This window comes from Strix uralensis, chromosome 4 (genome assembly GCF_047716275.1).
Source record: "Strix uralensis isolate ZFMK-TIS-50842 chromosome 4, bStrUra1, whole genome shotgun sequence".
In the NCBI taxonomy this organism is placed as follows: Eukaryota; Metazoa; Chordata; class Aves; order Strigiformes; family Strigidae; genus Strix; species Strix uralensis.
This window is the reverse complement of record NC_133975.1, coordinates 49,067,492-49,092,298: the sequence shown is the minus strand read 5'-3', so window position 1 is coordinate 49,092,298 and position 24,807 is coordinate 49,067,492. Positions and strand designations below refer to the sequence as shown.

The 24,807-nt window shown below is 38.7% G+C and overlaps 1 protein-coding gene across 1 annotated transcript in view; it reads right to left on the bottom strand.

Annotated features, from left to right (window-relative positions):
- DCHS2 (dachsous cadherin-related 2) overlaps positions 1-24,807 on the bottom strand; it is a 122,674-nt gene that overhangs the window by 20,393 nt on the left and 77,474 nt on the right. The window contains exons 6-14 of the mRNA XM_074864938.1: positions 24,456-24,643; positions 23,864-23,963; positions 17,087-17,244; positions 15,049-15,892; positions 13,865-14,104; positions 8,557-8,691; positions 8,102-8,311; positions 5,984-6,841; positions 30-140 (exon numbers count right to left, since the gene is read on the bottom strand). Of these exons, the coding sequence (XP_074721039.1) occupies positions 30-140; positions 5,984-6,841; positions 8,102-8,311; positions 8,557-8,691; positions 13,865-14,104; positions 15,049-15,892; positions 17,087-17,244; positions 23,864-23,963; positions 24,456-24,643 (2,844 nt within the window). The remainder of the gene's footprint in view (positions 1-29; positions 141-5,983; positions 6,842-8,101; positions 8,312-8,556; positions 8,692-13,864; positions 14,105-15,048; positions 15,893-17,086; positions 17,245-23,863; positions 23,964-24,455; positions 24,644-24,807) is intronic.

Here is a 24,807-nt window from a genome sequence, read left to right as displayed (position 1 = left end):
GAAGGAAAAAAAAAATTATAAAAAGGTACCTGTAATAGGGTGTATGGAGAATAAGCTTTCCTTGTCAGTGAAGATGCTGTACGTTATATTTTCTCCTGTAAATTTCTGTTCATAAGCTTCTACAGTTAGAAGAGATGTACCTATAGAAGCGATAAGACATTTTCATCATGTCCACTTTAGAAGGTTTTATTCTAATTTTATATTACTGTAATTAATAGAAGATGCACAGCCAAGCACCTACATACTAGACCAGGTGCTCATTCATGAAATAAAATAGTAGACAATAAAAACAAATGCTCCTTGACTTTCACTACATTACAACTTCATAGGCAAGGCACTGTCTATCCCTCCTGTGCCCAGTAAATTATTCATCTGATCACAAGACCATCACCTGCCTAAATAAAATGATGAGTTTTAACTTTTCCTAATTGCAAACTCCCACGTACCACTGGAATTACCTCTTACCTGAAGTCATATGTATTCCTTTTTTTCAGGTTATATTGTCTTTGGTCATTTAAATCTCACCTTTTCATGAATTCTTTTAAGGAAAATAGCCCTTTTTTGTGTGCATCATAGGAACGCATGTTACCTCTGAATCACCATAAAGAGTTTATTTTTCCTTCATTTATTGGAATTCAATTTGGATTTAACAGTATATTAAATGAAATACTCTTTAAAATTTTAATTAGCCATCTTTTGACAGAGAATGAGAAGATGAAACTACACGTATAGCTATGTGTCAATTCAAGCAGAATCCAAATTCCATGAAAAGAGCAATAATTTAATATAGTATACAAGAGATATAAAATAAAAATCCTGTTTGAAATGGGATTAGAGAAAAAATGTGTAACTGAATACATTATCTTGCTCAGAATCATCACATTTAACAAAAATGTAGCAAGTTTAAAAAGCACTATCAAGATTTCCAAAGAATTATTCTTTCAAACAAGTTATGAACTTGTTTAGCACATATGGCAATTGATTTTAATGATTTTAATTATTTAATTTAATGGTAAGTGATCCCATACAACTGTGATGGAGTGAGGATACTGTGCAACCTGAACTCTTCCAAACAGCATTACAGACAACCAGCTATTTTATTATGTTACAAAGGGCATGCTGTTCACACTCAGTGTCCTGGATGTCAGATGAAAGGACTTTAGTGTAAAAATGAGAGGAAATGTTGCTCTTAGAACTATCTGCTATGTTTTTATTTTAGCATCATTACTTATTAATTTTTAAAACCAGGAAATTTTGGTTTAAGTGGTTTCTCATTTGCACCTAAAATCTGACTGTCAAAACCAAAAATATGCCAATTTTGACAGATGTAATTTTCTGTACTAGTCAATATATTTATAAGTTATTTACTAGAAAAGTGCTGGAAGTAAGATCCAACTGTCCAATAGGTAAAGATTGATATGAATGCTGCACTGTTTATTTTAGGAACTAAAATAGGGGGTTGTAGGTTGAATTTTCATTGCTGACCAACTTTGATTTACTACAAAAGCCTGCAAGGGCAACCATTCATAGCATCTTCAGAGCAGAATTAAAGATTTAAAAAAAAAAAAAAAAAAAATCAAGATCTGAAGAATGTCACTTATTTATCTTCTAATGCTGTCAGCAGTCTTTGTTTGTTTGTGTATTTAAGAAAAACTACCAGAAATAAAGGAAGCAGCAGCAATTCTGCTTGAATCCCTGTTTTGCAGGGGTTAGGTTAATAAATTGTTGCTCTGGATCCTCAAATCCTAATCCTTTAAATTTCGTATTTTTCATGTAGTTAAAATTGTTTAGAACTTCTTTTTGGCAGAAAATAAATTTCTTCTATTTCTGATACCTTTCACAGAAAATGACTTCTTCAAACAGTGAATTTTTACAGTTCATTGTCAAAACTATATGACCACACTCTGAGGTCTGTTGTGTCACAACAGGGTCTACATCAGTAAACAGCAAAAGACAGTACCCATTTGCTGGAGCTCGCAGTTTCAAGTATATGTGATTGAAATACTGCTTCAAGCAGAGGTCACAACATGTAACACTTAACCTGGAGAAAATTAAGAGAAAAGTAGCTTTCTGGCTCCAAAGTACACTGAAATGGTACGACAAGGATGCGATCAGCACTGAAGCTAGTGCAAGGAAGGAGGGAGATCAGGGTCACAGCAGAAAGCAGTCAGATTGGTTTGAAACACTATGCAAAATGTTTGTATTTAGGGTTTTTTTCAGTTCAGTCAGACAACCTGATTGCATTTGAAAGTATCTCAAATTGCTTTAAGTAGCCTACACACCAACATTTACATTATGCCTGCTGACTTGAAACTGAAGCATAGCAGCATGGACAGGATTTGCCTACCTGGCCAAACAGACTCAAAAACATTCACTGTACTCTGTGTTAGGACACAACATAGGCATCAGAACTGAGCTACTGTATCACTGTACCATTAGTTTTTTTCTCTCTTCAGTGCTCATTATAGTAGTCTCTTTTCCCTTCCTTTGTCATCTAAACCTGGTTCATCCTTGCCGTTATTTCTTGAGACCTCTTAATTGCTCATGAAAGAAAAAGCTAAAGAAGCACAAAAAGAAATGACTTACAGAATAAGAGGCTACATATTTTATATCTATTAGAAAAAAATAGAGGAGTCAACAATTTTTACTGTTGAATCTGTCTTCAAGGAAGCGCTATGCAAACAACCATACAAGTGAAAGCTTGGTGAATAATAAAGGTTTCTTACCCTCTGGAGACCACGGTGACTTGATTATTTATTGACTAGTGTCTAAGTGCCTGTTGTAATGCAGTTTATAATATTTAAAGACATCAAATATTCAATATTGAACAAAAAGTAGAAGAATGGGGTTTTCTGAAGGTCATCAAACTTTGAGGTCAAACACTTAAAGAAAATCTGACTACAAGGACCAGTTCCTGAGGCACTCACCCAATTGACGAGTTTAAACTAAATTAAAACTAAGGACCCTTGGCTTTGGCTTTCATCATTTATACTGTTCAGATTTTTGGTTCTTTTAAAAATAAACTTACGAGTTTTCCCACTCTATTAGTTAAGGCAGAAATAAAATTAGGAGGAAAAGCCACATTTATTAATACCAGTTCTACAAATAATCAGTACATAATGTATATCTCCCCTGGACTGAATACACTGGTACCATTCATATTTGTAGGGGTCCCAGAATCACATACATCCTGTAAGCTAACTTCTATGAGATTTTTATTTATAATCATGTTTTTTTCCCACTGAAATGAGAAATATTTGATAGTTACTTATGCTTATATAAATAAGAAAATACTACAAACAGAGCTAAAACAGTATTAGTATTTGGTAAAATCTCTCATACTCTTAAAAGAATTTGATCTTCTTAGCAAATAGACTTTTATTAAATATACAAACTAACATTTTGGTATTAAACCCTCCTGTTTACCCTGAAGCTTTGTTAAATTTCCTTTAATCAAACCAACTTAAATTGAACCTTATTTATATTTTCTATAGATTGGAATGGCAGAACATGTGACTATGGCATTCTGATACCACAGTTCCTTGGGGCATTTCCATCATTTCAGGTTGGATTATCTAGCCTGACCCAGCAACGTATCTACACTTAGGAAAATTTAGGATCAGATCAGTTTATCTATTGCCATAAAGCCCTGATTTTGATTTTCTTTCTTTAAACCTAAAAAAACCCGATCTTCCCTCTTACTATTTTTTCTTAATTAGAAAGAAATTTTAATGCAGAATTAATGAAGGTTAATCCCACCTCTCTTGAAAAGACTGAAATCCTACTCCCCTGGGAAGCCTGACAAACAGGTTATCACCACACCTGCTGAAAATACAAGTGCGCTGCAGCAAAGGAGAGACAAAACTGAGAGCCCAGAGCTCACCTCTGGAAACACCCCGGTCTCTCTGCTTTCCACTTTCCGGACACCCCAGAATGGAGGGCCCCCACAGAACACCACAATTGACTCTCAATGGGTAGATCAATGAAAAAACAGAAGACAAGAGATTAACAAAGATTGCTGGGACATCCAAACTGTATCTTCTGGAAATAGCAATTCCCCCAGAGCAGACTCTGCTTTGCAAAGTGACACACAATTAATTACTGTACAGTCCCGACTCTAGTAAAACATATTCACAGAAAAATTTAATTTTATGGTGTCCAAAACTACTTGTAAATCCTGGTCAAATTCATGGAATAAAGAGCATTTTTTAAACATCAGGACAAAATGTGTCTAGGGATTTTCTTTTCCTTTTTTTTTTTTGCATTTGTAATAGAAGCAATAAATGAAGCACTGGTTTAAAAAAAAATAATTAAAGAATGCTAAAGTACTTCTTATCCCACAGGTTCTGTACTCAGAGTGCTCATTAAGGAGTGAGAGGGAAAGAAATGCTCCTCTGCCTGAAGAGCCCTCAATCTACACCTTCCATATTTCAGGAGTGTTTTAACTAGCAGGCTACTGCACGCTCCACTCTTTCCTGTTGAAAACCTTCCACTTTTTCCAAAATCCCACATGTTTTTTGACAGATAGTGAGAGAGCTACAGGGATGCTCTAGCTTGGTGGTTTGATCACTAATCACAACTTATTAAAAATAGCCCGAAAACAAAATATTTCACCTATGGTTAAAAAAACAAGAGTCAATTATAAAAAAATTTTTCACCTCATTGCCTATTTTCAATCTGTTAATTAAAACGTCAGTAATACTCACAACATTATCCTTATCTGCTGAAAATTTGGCTTGTAGTCCCAAACAGGCACAGAGAAAGGAATGGCTGAGTAGCCTCAGCAGTAATTACTGCAACAGCCATCTTCACCCTTCATTCTCTATTCTGTTTGCAATTATCCAAGAATATTGATTGGTTTTCCAAAATTATTAACACATTTCTTTTTTACCGATTCCTAATCAAATATATAGGCTGTTACTCAAAATCTACGAATTCACTAGTCTTACAATACCCTTAGGATATAAAGGAATATTGCTTTCATTTTACTGAGGGAAATTTGAACTATAAAGAGGATAAATGACTTGTTCAAGGTGAATGTCATGAGGCAGTGTTTGAATCAAGACTATAGTGCAGGTCAAATCTCTAAATACATCTGGTCAATTGTACAGTGGGATTTGTGGGCAGAAAAATGTGAAAGGCACTCCTTTCTGCCCCTCATTAGGATGAATCCAGCCCCTGAAGCAGGAAAAGGTACTTTACTGTATCTAATTGGCAGGAGGCATAACTACTAATATTCTCTGAATGACAGAAAGTGGAGCAGTAATTCTCATCATTATATGGAACAAAAATAAATAAATCTGTAAGCATGTTGTGATTGAAGCTGATTTGTGTATAGGTAGCATTCAATAGTGCAGGCTCTACCTAGAGATACACTGTAGAAGCCTGCCCGAGTGACAATCTACCACCGTCTCTGAACTTCTCTCCCCTTCATCCCACTCTACATCCCATTCTCCTTCTTCTGGAAAGTCCAAAACTTCAGTAAGGCTTTAGAGTATCTCTTGAAAGCTACTACAGTTCATGAAGGGTTTTGCAAAAACAAGACGTGTCATGCTGCAGCTGGTACACACGATTCACCTCATCTGAGCTTGTGTGCATTGACAAGTGAAATGATGAGTAAACACTGTCCACCCATCATTAAAGTCACTTTGTTAAAACAGTGAACCCACTGATGCTCAGGACTTCCCAGGCTGAGGTCTGGAAACACACCACATTTGACAGGGAGCTTTCAGTTTAATATGAGCATCACTGTTGTACATAGGCAGCAAACTCAAGAGCCAGACGATGCCTCCAACTAACAGACCATGCTTTTTCTTCATGTGGTGTATTGGAAAAGGGCAGACGGGTATTTACTAAGTACAAATTAACTTTTCCCTGCTGCTGCACTGGAAAAAGGTTTCCCTATATTATTAATTTCAATTACCATTCCAAAAGGAGAGGAGATTGGCAACTGCAAGAACACAAATTGGAATTTGATGCCTACCTGCTGCACTGTTCTCAGGCACGCTTGCTTCATACAGGCTATGGGTGAATGAAATCTCCTCCTCTTGTTCTTCTGTAAAGATAATGACCATAGCTGTGGCTGTTCGAGGTGAGATACCTTGATCTGCAACCATCACTAGCAGCTGGGTACTGAAGTCCTTGGAAGTCAAGGGCTCCTGAAGAATGATGTCACCTGTCTTCGCATCAATCCGAAATACAGTTTCCACTGTCATCAAGCTAAAAACAACAGCTCCATTTGATCCCAAATCCACATCTTCCACTCTCACAGTGAGTACTGTCTCATTCACAGGGGTTTCAGCAGGCACAAAAGCCCTTATAGGATTCTGCAAAAAAACAGGATCATTGTCATTGACATCATCAATGTGCACCACAACACTGACAGTGGCGCTTCTTGGAAAATGAGTGCTACAGTCACTTGCCACTGCCCTAAACGTATACTGGGATTTGGTCTCCCGGTCCAGTGCCTTTGTAGTAACTATAGATCCCGTTACACTGTCGACAGCAAATGCTCCAAAGGTGTCGTCAATGAGGGAGTACGTAACTTCGCCATTCAGGCCATCATCTTCATCAGAAGCAAAGAGGTCCAGGATGGCTGAGCCTTCCTCTAGGTCTTCTCTCACGGAGATTTGATACTGGATCTTTGCAAACAACGGGTTGTGGTCATTTTCATCCAAGACCATTAGAGTGAGCTGTGCAGTGGAGCTTCTCGAGGGACTGCCTAGGTCACGGCACTCAATTACAAGAGTGAAATTGCTGACGTCTTCTCTGTCTAAGCTACGTGTGACCAGCAGTTTTCCTGAAGTGTTATTTAGTGTGAAGTATTCTCCAACATTTCCACCTTTCAAGCACATAAAAAAAATAAAATGGTCACAAACAATTGCTTTTGAAAAAAGAATCCTCTGTGAATACCACTATGTTAATTGCAATAACATGATCCAATTGCTCATACAGCTGGTGCACTCATGTGCCTTTCACGTATTTTATTCCTCTTATACAAATTAAAACCTGCATTTCATTTAAATCAGTGAGTGGCAATGACAGTAAATACAGAATGTCATATCAATTTACAGAGTGGCTATTTTGCCAGATGCATGTCTTCTTTCCTAAAGCAGCACACCTTATAAAATCTCCTGCATCTATCCTGCTGCATAAAATGACCTCTTCCCAACCTTAGTTACAAATTCCAGAAACCTATAAAGCATTGCTGACAATTGTAATTACTTGCTCCTTGTTGTCTTCTACAAACCTGTCTCCTGGAAGTGAATAGTTGCGCTAGGTCTTGATTTGGGGGGTGTGGGGTGGGGAAGTTAAATATGAAGCAGTCGACAGAAAAGTCAGCGTTTTTACTAACAGTGAATGGCATACATACTTTATAACGTGTAGAAAGACCAAAGGTAATTAAATTAAAGATCATAAAAGATTGTGAAATTAAAACCAAGAAAACATAAAGGAATTCATAACTGTTTCTTCAAAGAAAAATGTGTTGGCTGTTACCACAGTAGCTATCTGCCTACATTTAAGCTATTGCTGAGAGCCACAAACCAAAGTAAGCACAGGAAACTTGTATTTGTGCAAAGACATTACAGGAGGCTTTGAACAGCTGTGGCGCTTACATTGGCATAGTGGACACAAGGAGAGTTTGGCAATATGAAAACCAAGTATGACATTACTAATTGCTGGGTGAAAGAAGCTCTCATGAAATAAAATTAAATAAATAGAAGTAAATAAATAAAATTAGATTAATTCTTATACTTATTTGCAAGGGTATATTTACATTCAGAACTTCCACAACTATAACAAAATCATGCCTTCATGATTATCATGCCTTCATGATTAATGCCTCCTTCCAGCATTTGGTAGTTTTTTGTTTTTCTTTTCTGTACCATTTCAAATCCAGAAAGCAGACTGAAAGTATGCCCGGAAAGTGCTTATTAATGCTGACAAAGGGGTGAAAGATTTTTTTTTCCACATGAAAGAAGCATGTGGACAAGATGGGAGTTAGGGAGACCTGGCAAAATCAAGACTAGTCTAAAACTTAGATACTGCTGTTTATATACTTTCTGATTTATACTAACAAAAATGACAGAGTGTAACTTACCAATTATTTTGTATCTTAGAGCTCCATTATCACCAGCATCCATATCTACAGCCCGGGTAATGTAAACAACAGAAGGCTGTTGGTTCTCTGGAATATGGATCTCAGAGGTGGGAAAAAGAAACATGGGAGAGTGATCGTTTTCATCCAGCACTGTGCAGACAACTGTCACTGTGCTCGACAGTGACGGGGTTCCGCTATCTCGAACCATCACTAAGATTAATAAAAAGAAAGCAAATTTTATACAATGGTTGTGGGTGCAACAATAGATGCTCCTTAATAATAGCACAATAGGAGAATTATCTGTGCTATGAAAAAAGCACATGCTCTTCTGTACCTGAGAATCTTACCACTTCCATCTAATTCAGAGGGCATAAAAAGAGGTAACGATGGTAGTAACACCACACCCATTCTCACTTCCAGTTTTACAGACACTCATAGATATTTCACACTGTTACCTTTAATACTGAAAACCTCCTGGGTTTCCCTGTCCAGTGATGCAGTTGTTGCCAGTTCTCCACTGTCTGAATTTATCTTGAATTTCTCATAACCAGGTCCTGGTAAGATTTCATACCGAAGCAAGGAATTCAGTCCTTAAAAGCAGAATGGAAGTCTTAGTAGAACACAGCCATTCTCCTCACATTCAGGTCTACAGATTTGTCTCTTTCTTCTCCCCCTCCCCAGGAAATGGGTTATAGATGAAGTTATTATTTTTAATGCAGTGAGTAACTGCTTCTTCATTAGCACAAAAGACCCAAATTTAAAATTTGGATCTTCAAAATCCCTGTCCAGATGCTGCTTTGTGCCTGTTTTCCAGCCACTTAAAGTGACCCCGGCACCACTTCTAGGCACTCAGGGTGTGCCTCCAAACAAGCTGACATATCAACATGGTGCAAGAGAACAGTAACAGACCATGGAATCCATGTGTTTGTCTTCTGCTTTCCCTGAGGTAGGTAGTTTATTTCTCAACAGGATGTCAGGCAGAGTACTGGGCTGCTCTGGCAGCTCTGGTGCTCCACTTAACTTCACTTGGAGCCAATGCAAGTATCTCTATATAGTGCAACACTGAATAGTATAAACATTCAGAGAAAAAATCCACTTCTTGGCATGCCCACCAGTTTTAAATATTTGTAATACTGAGCAGCCAGGTGCCTAAGTCACATCAGGACCCACAGGGTAGCCATCTCCTAGTTGTCTTCAACAGAAAAGCCAATTTGGTGCACCCAGCACATCTCAGGCCTTTTAGACTGCTTCCATTTATAGCCAGTCTTTGAAATTATATTGCTTGATTTTATAAAAGCATGCAGGATTTCCAGAAGGGAAGGTTAAAGAGTTTCCTTCCCTTCAAGTTTTTCTGAATGCCAATTCCATTCAGTTCCTAATCAGACCTACCATTCCTATATAGTACAAAGATATTAGCCTTCCTGTCTTTTTTTAGGAAATAGGCTAAAACCATACTAAAAGGCTAAAGCCTTTCTTTCAAAGTTGCCCACCTGAGTTGAACAAGAAATGTGACTCCACATTTTCACCTGTTATGGTTATAAAATAATTTCTTTCATATTTCCTCTAGCTTCCACACTCTCCTGAGGAAAGCATAATGTCATCTCCATCACACTTATTAACTTTAATGAGTTTAATCCTACATTATACTTGAACAGCTTGTACTATTGTGCTCTTTTTTTTTCCCAAATTTTTCTAAGTTTCATTCAATCATTCTGTGTTTTTCCAACCAACAATCAATCTTTCAGTAGGGTAGGGACAGTTGATGCACCTGGAAAACTACAGCACTCCTAGTCATACGAAAACTGCTATTCAGAGTCAAACACTGCCTGCCTGTTCTCATCTACTGCAGTCAAAAATAGGACAATCTGCTCTGCAGTGATGGAGAAACACCAGTGTGAGAGAAGAAACAGACCCTACAGTTTTTAACATCCATGACTTCCTTTGTTTGCCTTTATATAGCTTTGCTAAATAGTTGACAAGGCTACTGAAATTTGATTAAGAGAATTATTAATGTAAATGCATTTGCAGCTAAACTAAGTCAAGGGAGGGACATATTCCTACAATACACAGCAGAAAGAAAAATGAGTTACAGAAATCCTTCTAGCTTTCCAGGAGAAAGGAGAAAAATCACAGCAGTAAGGACAATCAAGGAGAATTTCTTGAAAGTTTAAGGTTACCGACATATATCATCTGATCTACCCATACCAGGAAACCGTTCAAATTTTACATTAAAAGAAGATATTCACGGCTCTGCCTGCATTTAGCTATCCTTAATCACCAATACGCTACAGATGGAAAAAAAGACTCATGACACTGCAGGGCTGATATTAACTATTAGCCTTTGGTCTCCTGCAACTGAACTGCTTCAACCCAGTGCCTTCACTGGCAGATTTCACAATAGACATTATTCACAGAGAGTGGCGCCATCCAAGTCGACTATTCACACACCATTTAAATTAAAATGTTTAACCCTTAAAGGACACAGATATGTCACACCTTAATTACTTTTATTTACCAAGCACTTACTGCCTCCTTTCTCATATCCAGCTGCTAGGAGTGCACACCTAGCAGTAGGAGAAAGCTGCACACCCTGCCCAAGAGAGGAGCATGATGATTATACATATTCAAATACCATGGCACAGCAGCTGACATGTTTGCACTTGATCCAACCTGTCCGTTGCATTAATTATTCAGTAGTGCTAGTCACATTTTGGGGGCTGAAATTACAAACTGAAATGAGAAACAAACTATTCTTCCTGTGCATTATGAGCTGGAAAAGGAAAAATCCCCTTCCCTTGCTGTCAGCTGGTGGCAAGAATTCCTTTCCCTGCAGGCCAAATGGCAGGGTGGATGCATGGTGCCTGAGCTGCAGCCACGGAAAAGCTTCAGCCTCTTTTCCCACTCCCCCACCCCAGCATGGGCAGTCCCTGTGTTCCCACAGCTTCTTGGAAGCAGCACCCGGGGACTGTTCCAGGTATGTTCACTACATGTGTCTAGTGCCAACACCGGTGAAGAAGCAATGGGAACAGATGTCCCCCCTGCCCCAAATCTAGGCTCAAGTCTCATTTTTATAATACTAGTGTTCTTAAAACCACAATAATCCATGGATATGAGCAAGACAAAGTGTCTAGTGAATGGCACTAAGCCCTGTCTTGTAACTCTAAGTCACTGATCCCTATTAACCTTCTGAGATTTTTCTCCTAAGTCTCCAGACATAACTACTGAACCAGAGGTGCACATCAGCTTAAACGAAGACCTTGATATATGCTAGTTCACTTCACTCAGAGCTTCTGCAAAGACACATCTCAAGACAAACCCCTGACCTATCTTAAACACACTGTGGGTATCTATCTGCTTTCCCCCTTATTTTTTCCAGCCTTTACCTGCATTACACGTGTCTTTACACTTGCATTTACTTGTGTTGCACTGTTAGATGTTGGCCTTGGGGTGAGTGGAGAGCTGCCACAATGTAAGAAGATTTAGAGGAAGTGAGACAACATAGAGCTGCAGGAAGTGCAGCTTGTAATGCGCAGGAGGGAGTTGGCTGAACAAGATGTTTCATGGATATCCACGTGAAAGATAAGCATTACAAGCAAAAATTTATTAAAAAAAAAATGTAAAAAATAAGAGACCTTGAACTGGAAGCAAGCTTAAAGCTTGGCTCAAACACAAAGAAGGTGATGGCTGCCTGCTTTCCCTCTTCCCTTCATGGGGAATGAAGCAGAAAGACAAAACAAAAGGTTGATGATGGCTGATATTATCAGTAAAAATGATTCCTCCCTGTGGTCAGTCAGGGAACATATGAAGTGAAAAGAAAGGAAAAAAAAAAAGAAAAAAATCTGTGATGGGAGGAAAGTCCTCTACTGAGACTATGCAAATGTTACTGGGATGTGAACTGCAATTTAAAGAACAAATAAAAATAAAGTAAAAAATGTAATATAAAAAAATAAAGAAAACCATAACAGGAGTCGTCTTATTCAAAAATTATGTTCCAAAAACTTAAGTGAGTAGCATTATACTTATATGACTCCTATATAAATCCTATTTTCTTACATTATGAGCATCACTTCAGTATTGGAACAATACTGTTACATGCACATGACACGGGGCCAAATCAGACAAATGTGAGAAAAAGACCCAACAGAAGGACTGGTTACTGGAAAATGTGTTTAAAAAAAAAAAAAAAAAAAAGCAGCAGCAAGGAACCATCAGCCACAACAGTGCTCCAGCCCAAAGCGTCTGCACAGGCAGGCACACACTGTGCCACCCAGTACATTTGGAATACCCTTTCTCTCCACCCTGCCCACCCACACCCCTGCTCCCTCCCTCTAACAGCTCCCAAAGTTTCCCTTCAGCTGTATTTCCCACAAGATGTGCAATAAATAAATATAAGGGACAGAGAAAGAGGGAGAGCAATTCAAGCAAATTCCCACTTATTTTCTCTATTATCTTGCAAATTTTTACTTCAAATACTGCCTTTTCTTCTTTTTTTTTCCAATAGCGATCCTCAGAAGAAAGAAAATACTCGAAAGAAAGTGCCCTACAGAGGTAGACTGTAACGCTGCTTAGCTGTCATGAAGATTTTCATAAACAGGGCTCCCCACCCATTTCTAATTTCTAAATACTTTATATACTTGCAGGGAAATATCTCTTCTATATAGCTCCTCTACTGAGCCTTTTGTAATCAATAGGTGCTCTACATTAAAATGACAAATCTTACTGAATACAGAAAGCTATTTTGCTAATGAGATCTATTTTATCTATTTTTTGTATAGCACAACCTTAAACAATTCTAAAAAATGTGCAGAAAGAGAACTCACAGTAAAAAGAAAGTCATTCACAGAGCTGAGACCACCTTTGGGCCAACTGCAGCAATAGTGTAATATTTAATTCCCTTTCTAGATTTTATCTTTACTGCAGACCACAGTCTCAGTGTAACTGCTTCATGTGACACCAACTGTATGCACTGTGCGTGGTATTTCTTTATCTTTAAGTAAGATCCGCTCCAGCACACAGGCTACCTGTAACATCATATGCATTTTAGATATTTCAGAAGAGCTGGTAGTTGAAGAACTGGAGGGAATTTTTTGTTGCTTAGCAAAGACTCACGTTTATTCCTTACCTGTGATTCAAAGAGCATATGAACCACCCCTTCTTACTCATGCATTCTGCATATGTTTGAAAGGCAATGCATTAACATTTTTATATATGTAAAATCTTATTTGAAATCCAGAGCGGCTTCCACGATCCTTTCACAGCAAAATTAGCTGGAAAATCTTGGATGACAGTGCCCCTCTCTGGTCAGAAAAGATTAATGCATATTTGCCCGTTCTGTTACAAAACCAGGACCCTTGTTTAGTGAACTGTTTAAAAACTATTCAAAACGCTCTGATTGAGAGCAACAAAACGTTCAAATATCAACTTTAACTAAGTTGAACATTGTTTGCCGATTTATAACCGGAGCACACTGGCTATCTGCACGTGAAAGCTACAGTACGCTGAGCTACTCTGCATCGTGCAAGCGCACATTTTACATTTAATATCCCAGTCAGAGCTGAAGCTACCCCAGTATGCAAGTCAGAATACCTCCAAACCCTGAACAAAGGTTGAAGGTCTGAACCAAAAGCCCTGTTTTGAAATTCAAAACTCATACATTACCGTGGGAAAAGCACAACAGCTGTACACGCAAGCACAGCAGGCAGCAAGATTTGATTGGTCTACTATGGTCTACAATTAAATTATTAGCAAAAGGACAGAAATTACCTGCATCGCTGTCCACAGCTTCCACCTTTGTGACAAACTCCCCTGGATCTTGGTTTTCATGAACTGCAGTCTCATAAAGCTGCTTCAAAAATATTGGGGTCTCATCATTCACATCAAGAACAATGATGGTTAGAACCTGCGTGGCGGAGAGAGCTGGGCTGCCATCATCAAGAGCCATGACTGTCAAACTGTAGCACTCCTGAATCTCATGGTCCAGAGGCTGGGCTGTAGTTAAAAGCCCTATTATAAAGAAAGAAGGAGTTAGAAGAGTATTCTGGTCCAGGTTAGGATCCCAGTTGTTCCAGCACTCACAGCTTCAGTGCAGCATCACCGTCCATGCTGTGCCACTGCTGCAAGGCTTCCAGACTTTGGAGTCAACCATTACCTGTGATTCCTTTTAGAGTGCTAATTGGCACAGAAATACTCATTTTAACATCAAAGGAAACTGATTCCTGGAATATTCAGGTGAAGTTCAGAGATTCCTTTTCATTTAACTTTGGGCTTAACTTTTTAACTTTATTTAACTTAAGTATCATCTTTTGCACGTTATGCAATTAGGAGCTCTACAAATAAGTGTCAGCTGTATCGCATAATGGATTCAAAATCAGAGTAAGAACCAGAAAATATTGCAACTATTAGGGTGAGATTTGCATTTGTGTGCAGGTGGTATAATAGTTACAGAACTCATTCAGGAACCAGAGAATTTCAGAGGGCTGAAGAATGAAATTCATCAGCACTTTGAGCCTCCACTGAATATGTTCCACCCACAGTGTAATGCACATTTCTTGATCTTGACTTCGCCTTTCCTTGTGTGTACGTATAGCAGCATATGTGTGTGCACATGCTTTAGGTATGCATCATGCAAAAATGAGAATTAATTATTTTACTGCACACACTTTCTTCCCACATTCCTTAATGTGCTATTGGAAGGCACTCCAGTACATCTACACAACACGGTAATAACATCACGTAGAAATTTCTGAGCTGAGTCTTGCTGAGCTTGCTTACTGCACGTAGTACTGCCATGCTCGTGTGGTGCTCTGCCCAAGGTAATCACCCCTGAAGATAGTAAGTCACCTCCGTAGAGTACTGTAGTAACGTGGTATTTCAGCATTGCATTGTACGCACTCCCAAATACTACCATGAGAAGCACAGTACAAGAAAGTCCAGAGAAGTTACAGTACCTGTGATTTTATCCAATACAAATGCTTTGTTTTCATTGCCTGAAAGAATGTGATATGTAACTTGTCCATTTCTTCCCTCATCAGGATCCTTTGCAATTATGTGGTGCACAAGGAAGCCCACCTCCACATCCTCCATGACGTAGGAATGAGATGAAGACGTAAAACTGGGACTGTTGTCATTGATATCTAAAATAACAATTTTCACAGCCAGGGAATCAAGCCTGCGATCAGTCAGATTTATTGCCTGGTCTGCTGCAGACACTGTAAGGATTACAGAGTGAGTAATCTCCCTGTCCAGTGGAAAAGCTGTGGTCAAGGTGCCGTACAAAGGGTGAATAAGAAATAGATTTTCACCCACGTTACTCATTTCTAGGGAATACTGTATTTTGCTGTTCAGAAAACTGCCATCTCCATCTTTTGCATTGAATGTGTAAACCAGAGTGCCAACAGGTACATTTTCCTCTATGCCAATCACTACAAAGTCTTCTTGAAAATATGGAGAATGATCATTCTGATCTTCTACATCAATACTTAGGAAGACAGTGTTATTCTGTGGAGGATTATTATTATAATCACTTATAATAACTTGCAAAAGGAAGTGTGAAGCTGTTTCATAGTCAAGTTCCTTGGAAAGAAAAAGATCTCCTGTCAAGCTATCTATTTCAAAATGAACATCATCATCATCATCTTTAGCGATACTGAAATGCAGTTTCCTGTTAGCTGTTAGATGATTATCAGGCCACTTCAGAGAATTCAACACTTGTGCAGGTTTAAAATTTTCAGGTATGACAAAGTGCTTGAAATCTTGAGAGAAGACAGATCTCCTATTGGGAACTGGGATTACCTGCAACAAAAGCAAAGACTGCAATATTTTCCCATTATTATTATTATGAATAGTGTAATGAAAATAGTTTTCTTTAATTGAGAGTTTAATCATTTATTATTTGTGACTATATTTATCCTAAGTATGCCTCAAAGCCAGAAAACAAACTGAACATGGTCCCTAAGAGTTCAAGTAGTCCTTGGCCAGTCATACCAGTCAACATAACTCTGTTTCATTCCCAGGTTAAAAAAAAAGGACAAGCCTCTCTCACCCTCTGAATCACAGGGGTCCAAAGACAACTTGAATACTGCTATCTCTGCCCATACTCTGAAGCACTTCAACTGTCTTTCTACATAGGAGAACATCACAGCGACAGATGTGACAACAAAAGTATAGTACATTATGCAGTTTGCCAAAGACAAACAGATAGCTGGGGTTTTTTGAGGGTTTTTTTTGTGTCATTACAGGGTTTCATTCATTATGGGTTGCTGCAGTGTTCCAAGTTCATGCTTTAAAATGAAAGAATCTCTTTAACTGTGGGAACTGCATTTGCCTTGTCATGACTGAAGCGCTTTTCTTCCAAGCTATCCAAAATTAATCATCTTTTGGGTGACACGAAAATAGCAGCCTCAGTGACATTCAACCTCTGATAAAGGAGGGCACAGGCGACCTGGACAAAGCAGCCCCACTGCAGTTCGGTGAAGAGCAGGCAGCTGGCTGTGGAAAGAGCACACACTGTATTTCGCATTCCCATGCAGAGTAGCCCTGTATAGACCAGCACAAAGGAATGAGCTATCCTTATACTGTGTTATAGAGACAGAATTTAGAAAAGAGAGTAATATAGTGGAGGGGAAAAAAAAATTTAAAAAATCTACTCTCTCCCCCATTTTCAGTCCATCCTGATATTTGCTTTTCATTCTGCCTACTTGGATATTTTCCAGTGTTCATAATGATGTCCTAATAAAGCACAAACATCATCTATTTGCAACACAACCCAGAATGCTGTTGCGTATTCTTAACAAATCAAAATGAGTCTGCCCTCTCATTTCCTCCCTCAACAGAAAAACAGCTAAAGAAAGTTACCATGAGACAAGGTGCTCATAATTTTGAACTTTTTCCTTTCTTCACCTTAATTCCCTAGCTCCTCCCAAAATTGTGTTTTCAAAGAAACAGTATCTAACATAACTGTTCTATCCATACAACATAAACAAGTACCTGGATGTAAACAGCAGCATGTCCTTGAAGGGAAGGCATCCCCTGGTCCGTGGCTGTGACCATCATTCTGTAGCCTGATCTCTCAGCATGTGACAGAGACTGGGTTGTTCTTAACTCCCCACTGACAGCATCAATCTGGAAGTATCCTGTATCCTCTTCTATGTGGAAAAAAGTTATGAGTTACTGCAGATTTCTTCGGCTTGCCTGAAGTACTGAACATTGTAATTAAAGGTAAAAAAGAGCAGGACCCAGAGGAAAGGGAACGTGCTGCACTCATTTGGATTTCTCTGGCTCATTTGGTTCACCTCTTCTTCCTTCATTGAGTACACAGTTATTATAAACCACTTACTCTGGATTTAGAAAGCTACAGAGAAACGCTATGGAGTGCTAAAGCAACTGCTCGATTTTGTACCAACATTTTTCACACCAATGGTGTGTGAATCAGGAGGGCAGCCAGACACTCCAGGATTGGTACTCCTACTTCCAACAGAAGTTGGCAGGCACAGCCAGAGAAAGAATTAAGTCTTAGTCTCTGAATTGGCATGAAGGGTCAAATAAGTGATGCTGGATACACAGCTGGCTCACGTCCCTTGCAGACTACGGGTCAGTAAAGAGCGCTATCTACTCCTAAGACACCATAACTGCAGTGATGCCACCTGCCGTGCCTGTGCTCTGAACCAGGAGCTAACTGGGAGTAGCTAAAATCTTACAGTAAATTGTTGCAGAGCACCATGTGAATATTGGAAATTATGCTTACAACCTTCATCAAGGACTGGCCGCATGCTAATAACAAGCAACTTTAATTAAAATTACTACTTGCAGCCACATTTATTATTTATATATTACATTTATTCTAGAGTTTCAAAGAAAAATTCTACCATAGAAGAGTAAATAGCTCTTTGTGACTTAGAATCATTATAATCATTTAGGTTGGAAAAGACCCTTAAGATCATTGAGTCCAACCGTAAACCTAACACTGCCAAGTCTACCACTAAACCATGTTCCTAAGTGCCACATTTACATGTCTTTTAAATACTTCCAGGGATAGTGACTCAACCACTTCCCCAGGCAGCCTGTTTCAGTGCTTGATTAACTCTTTCAGTGAAGAAATTTTTCCTAATTTCCAATCTAAACCTCCCCTGATGCAACTTGAGGACATTTCCTCTCGTCTTATCACTTGTTACTTGGGAGAAGAGACTGACACCCACCTCCCCCATTTTCAAGGAATGCACTACAAATTACTCTCCAATTTTTAGTAAACTGGGAAAGTATCTATTACTTGGTATATCTCACCATAAACTGAGAAAATCTAACTTGTTGTAACTACTTCTCTCAAAATACTATGCAAACAACTTTTTGCTATGTGAATTTTTAATAAGGTGTGCTAGTGAGCTAAAGTCATGCAGCATAACAGCTGCTATTCTAATAAGCAACTGTGGTAAAAATAAATTCAGTGCAGATGTAGTACACAAAACACCCATAAAGAACTATATTTCCACAGGCACCTAAGTGAGCATGAAGCTGTTTATGTTCTCCAAATCTTCACATGCAAATTAATTAGCTGCATATATAGATGTTCAGTTTTGTATCCAATCACCTCACCTGCAACTGTAAAATACTTGCACCTGCAGAATTTGAAAAAACACTGAGCAAACTACTTAGAAAACAGGGTTTTCACAATCAACAAATAGGAGTTTTTCCCAATATTGTTCTGCTATTTTTGACTGACTATAGGTTTCTAATGCTCCATGAGTCCCTTCTGGGTTGACTCTAGTGGTCTGGAACGTAACGAGGAAATTGCCAACAAAAGGAAACAATACGTATAGACAATTATATTGAATGAGAAAGTCCTCCATTTTTCGGGCTAGTTTCAAAATATTAATGCTGCTATATTACTGTTTTCATAAATAGCTTTTGGTTACTTTCCTGGTTTAGGTCCCAACAGCATGTCTACATTCACAGATACGCTATTTTGTTCTATATAATGTTTTATGACACAAAAATCCCAGCTAAGCAAAAGGCAGAGGAGATATGAAAAACAGAACACATAATGTGAATTGCATACATATATTTTTAACATTTTGCTAAAATTGACATTTAAAATAACTGATAGAGAGAACAAACAAGAAACAGAAAACAGAAGTGCATGAAAACTATTCCCTTCATTTTTCTACCAAAATGGAGCTACTGAACCAAAAATAAAAAATAGTTTAAAAATAATAATCAGAGACAAAAATACTGCAAGTACATAATTGCTATCTGAGCACAAGGCTATGAGGATTCACCCTTGCTTCAGCAGTCATGAGGACAGCCAGTACCTCTTAGCATAAAGACCAGCACTTGTTTTTCCTGTTTCAAGTAGCAGAACATAGATAGCTAAGCTCAACTGAAATAGGTATCAGTCCACAGAGCTTCTGAAGGGTTGAAGCTTATTTGACAGGAGAAAGGAATGGTCAGAATCTACATTTTTGAATAAAATAAAAGAGAGCTGGTCAGAAAAGAAATTACCAATAGCATTATTCACTAGAGACTAGATGACTAGAATTCCACTAAAATCCAAATATTGCATGAAATGGTCAGTTTTGCACATATTTGGTGGTGATAGAAGTAACAGAAAAGTCTGATAACGTTGGAAAGAGATATTGTGTAAAACCAGAACCCCTTGGGACTTCCATTTTGAAAGTGTTTTCGTCTTTTTTATCTGGTACTGCACTATAAACAGTCAAAACTGAAACATTTCTATTTCTCTCATATTTTTATTAGTCTATTTTTTAATTTATTCATGGACAATTTCAAAGTGTAGCCATTTGATTCTAAATCAGAAAAAAATTCAAGAAAAAACCCCTTATGAAATGGATTTCCCTTCATCTACAGACAGACTGATCAAACTTTTATACTACATTTTGTAGCAAAGCAATTTCTTCAATTTCTGAATTTCAAAAGCCTACCTAAAGACGGATCTTGCTTTTCAACTGATTTAATAAATGACACGTACTAATAGATAGACCACTTTTGTGTACTTTTGCCCAAGATTACCAAGGGCAAGTGCATGTGAGTGGTAGCCTGGTCACTTTCTAAATACACTCCAAATCCTCCTCCTCATTCTTTTTGAAGTTCAAAGTGATGAACAACGGGAAAGGTGGCTTTAAGTTGTACACGCAAAGAGCATGTCCGTCATTGCTCTAAAAGCTCATGTTCCCTGCACTTCCAGAAACATCTACTCAGCTTTCATCTCTGTAAGTCACCTCAGTTAGGCAACTGCTGCTTTTATCATACACCCTAAAGATGTCCCTTTTTGTATGAAGAGAACAAAGAAGAAAGTATAGGAGAAATGGATATGAAAGAAGGAAATTGAGAAGAGCAGATGAAGTATGGAACAGAAAAAAATTAAATCTCTCAATAACTGGACTCTAATGGCCCCCGTCTCTTCTTGTGCTTGCAACTCTACCCTAACCCACCAATAAAGGGATACACTTTTTCACTTAAATTTTCCATCTCTGGATTGTTCAGCCTGTTGGCCTGGCTTTCATTTACATGAGGTTCTCCAAAGTCCAGGCACTCTCTCAACTCTGTGCTCTCAAACCTAATCACAGAGAGTGCAGTTCTGGACAAAAAAAGATGGCCTGAGAAACACCAGGCAATGTGTGGCTGTGAACTTTGGTAGAACATTCAAGCCTTCCAGGGACTGCCATTCAAGCAAAATGGCCCAGAAAACAGGCAGAAAGTAACAGTAGAGTTTCCTCAGGTATTTGTGACCTCAGTACACAGAGATAGCTACATATTTTTACCTAATTTCCTGAAGAACTGTATCCTTCCTAGGTTTTAAAATACTTAGTGCTTTGGCCATCTCATTCTCCTTTGAGATGAAAGAAAAGTTTTTTCTCTTAACAGAAAAGAAGAAGGTAATGCCATGGCTCCCAGAGAGCTTAAACACCACAGGGCTGCTACAGAAATGCCACCCTCTGCAAGTCTATGAATGTTCCCTGCAGCTGCTTGGAAATCACCCTGGAGAACAAGTACTCGTCCCACAGATGTAGGTACACTTGCCAATTCAAGTGTGTTAGCAGCATAAACTAGGCTTCTCCTAGCACTCTGATGGTCAAGTGCTAATGTATCTACAGAACTGGTCCAAATATAACTGTAAAAGCCTCTACTTTGCCAGTGCTAGTCTTGACACACAAAGCAATAGTTTATGATGCACTGTAAATACAGACTAATTTTTGTTATAAATGCTATACTATAACCTACTGACAGTCATAAAGAAGGCCAGGCAAATCACTTTCCAATTGTCAGCATCACTAAGGAATAGTACACACAGCTGGGATTCACCTCTTCCTGAATTAGGTTACTCCTTCAGTGACATCACAGAAGTGGAGGTATGGCCATATGATCATGCATTTCCATACACATGAATGTTTAAGGATGATTTGGTTTGATTTTCTGAGAAGAGGGAGGCACATTTTTAAGGAAACACTTCTCTGAAGGCTAGAATTCATCTGTTGTGTAAATCTCATAGTTTTTTACAGATTTTTCCTTATGTAATTTGTTGGCATTTGTCATTAGTCCTCCTGCATAGCTTAATCTATTGCTGCTATCTTGGCACTTCTTTAAGTTCTCAAGAACATTAAAAATTAGCTTAACAGCTGACATTAACACTCATAGCTCTTAATCTTGTGGCAGTCCCTCAACTGTTGAAAAGAGCACTGGTCTGCATGCAGGCCTCCAATTAACCTGATGTCTTTGTGTTTAACAAATATGGCTGTAAATCAGATCAAATTTCTTTCTTCATATTTTAGAACTGAACAATGTCCCAGAACTAGAAAATACTGTTTTAAATATAAACCAGGCAAGAACTTCACCAGGAAACAGAAGACCAGATGTTAAAGGCTGTGAGCCAACTAACAACAACAACAAAAATTAGTATCAGAGAAGCTCAGCTGTTTCTGGATTTGTTTATTGGGAAAATATCTAGTTCCAAGGCTGGGAGGGCTCTTTTAGTGGGGTTTTTTTTTGCTGCTGTTTTTATCCTTTTGTTTTTTCTAGAGACAACATTTGCAAGGCCAGTCATATTTTGTTTTGTTAGTCATTTTTATAATTTGAACTCTTACTTACTCCCCTCTGGGGCTCTACAGTGAAGTCAGTAAGAAAATCCAATGTGCTGTTTGAAGGAAGGGGATATATAGTTAGATATACAGACAAGCAGAGACCACTGAAGAATACTTCCCATGTTGCCTGGCCGTCACCCTTCAAACAAAGGGTCGGGTACTACTCACTCCCCTTTTCTTAAGGGAAATTATTTCGTGCAAAATATCATTATTCAGACATCTATGATTCTCTCCAGTTCCCTCTGAAAGAGGCAGTTACTTGTATCCAAATTAAGGGAATAATAGTATGGCCATAAACTGACCCTACAGTCTTTTATTATCTACGTATATTTCAACTGCAAATTTTTCAACAGAGTTGTTAAATGTCTCATTTTTTTAAGCATCTCTTGGTGGAAGAGAGCAGAGTTAGTTCTCTGGCCCTTGTGGATTTGGATCTTAAAGTCCTTCCATTACTCCACAGAAGTCAAAAGGGTACGTAAAGACCCAGTATACATAATCCATGGGAATCTTTTGGTTATTTCAGCCTTGGCAAGAGGCAGCTACAGATTCCCTTGCTCTTTAAGTGTGAGGAGTAATGTGGATTTGCAGTATTTTGTTCTTTACTCTGCAGTGACAAATAATTGTAATGAGTTTAAACCAACCGAGCCCGCATTTGAGCTCTGCCTACACAGAGAAGAACACTTGAGGAAATACACTGGGTGGGTGGAAATATTGGAAATGTTTTCTTACTCCAATTAAACAGTATGCTCTATGTGCAAATTACCACAGACTACATATACCAAGCTTAAAAGGTACTGATTACATTCAGCTGGTAGAATAGAGCAGGTACCAAACTAAAAGAAATAGTTCTGTTCTTGGCACCTCTTGCTGGTTTGAACCAATAGTGAAGCAAAGCAGAAGGAACAGACATGTTTTCCTCACTGGTTACAGATGGAGTTCCCTTTTGCATGAAAGTGTAGCAAGCAGTATGCAGCAAAACCAGAGATCACATCTATGTCTCCTACCAGTATTAACGTCCCAGTCCCACTCATGTTCTGATTTAGGACTGGTCTGTTACTGATTTCACTGCAAACAAAACTGGATTCTATAGCTTACCCCAGAAGTGAACATGTAGGAATTATGGGGAAAACTAAAGAGAAGTGTTTTTAAGCAGCCATGCTATGTCAGGTTAACACAGTGCTAAACAAAGGGTGAAACATGAACTAAAAACCACAAGCTTCATTGTTTGCCCAGATTATCTGCTGATCCTTCTGATCCCTGTCTCAGACTGTCATGAACTGCTCTTTTAGCAGGAAAATTTTCAATTGGTCATGGGAAAAGGGAGATCATCTTTCTTTTAAGATGTTAAACAACTGACTGAAACACTAAACTGTACAGTACAAGATCACTGTCCTCATCTTTTCCGAGTGCTGTTTGAATGCTCTCTGGCCAGCCACACAAGCAACCACATCCCTGGGAAGGATGGGGCAGAGGGGGAAAGGAGGAAAGGTAGCTGCTTGACCCTCCTTAGATGCTTCATAATACATATCATGGTCCTGATTCCTATTCACACAGGCAGCTTTATTCTAACAGACACAAAAAAGACATAAAATCCTGTATGCATACATGGCACCTCTAAAACTCTAGTTATTTCAATGTGTCTTTTCTTATGAATAACACTTGAAATTCTTACCTGATTCTATTGAATATAATACGACACCGTTGTTTCCAGAATCAAAGTCTTTTGCAAAGACAGTGGTAATAAGTGTCCCTGATGGCTGCCCTTCCAAAACCTGTCATAAAGTAGTTTATAAATAATTTGCAAATATACATGGATAATAGCAAGTCTTAAAATAAATTCCTTGCCATAACACAAGAGTTCAGCTGTTGCTCTATTTTCCATTTCAGTAATATTTATAGTCAGTGCAAAGAGCATTTCAGGAAACGGTTAAATAATACAGTTCTAGCAATCCTCTGTTATGGTCTGCATATATTGCTAATTCAAAAATCTTTAGTACAGCAGACTCAGAGGTTAGAAATTTAAAAATTCTACTGCATACATAAATAAAATTACACATGTATATCCTTTACATCTAACAATATAGAAGGCAGAGAAGTGTAATCATTCGATAAATTCTGAAATTCCCAAGTATAGCCGCGTCTCAATCAAGAACGGGTTGCGTCCCGCTGTCAGCGCGGCGCTGTCGCCGTTTCCCCGCCGGGGGTTCGGGCTCCTGCCGCAGGGTGGTGCTCGGCCCAAGGCAGCGCCCCGCGGCAGCACCCACCTGGAGGCGCAGCTCCTGCCCGGGGGGCGCCTGAGGGAAGAGGGGCTTGTTGTCGTTGAGGTCCCTCACCGCGATGTACACGGTTGCTGTGGCGTTAAGCTGCGGTGACCCGTGGTCGGTCACTAGCACGGTCAGCTGGTGGTGAGCTTGTTTTTCATGGTCTAGTGCAACCCAGTTTATGATTTCACCTGAGGGACAAAGAAAACGAAGGAAAAAGGGAGTTAGATATTTACTACATGTTAGCACGCATCCTACTACATGCAATTACACATTTAATTTCATGTGAAATAATGATACATGTCTTCTGACACACCTTACTGCTGACATTAAAACCTCACTCTTCCAAGCTCCC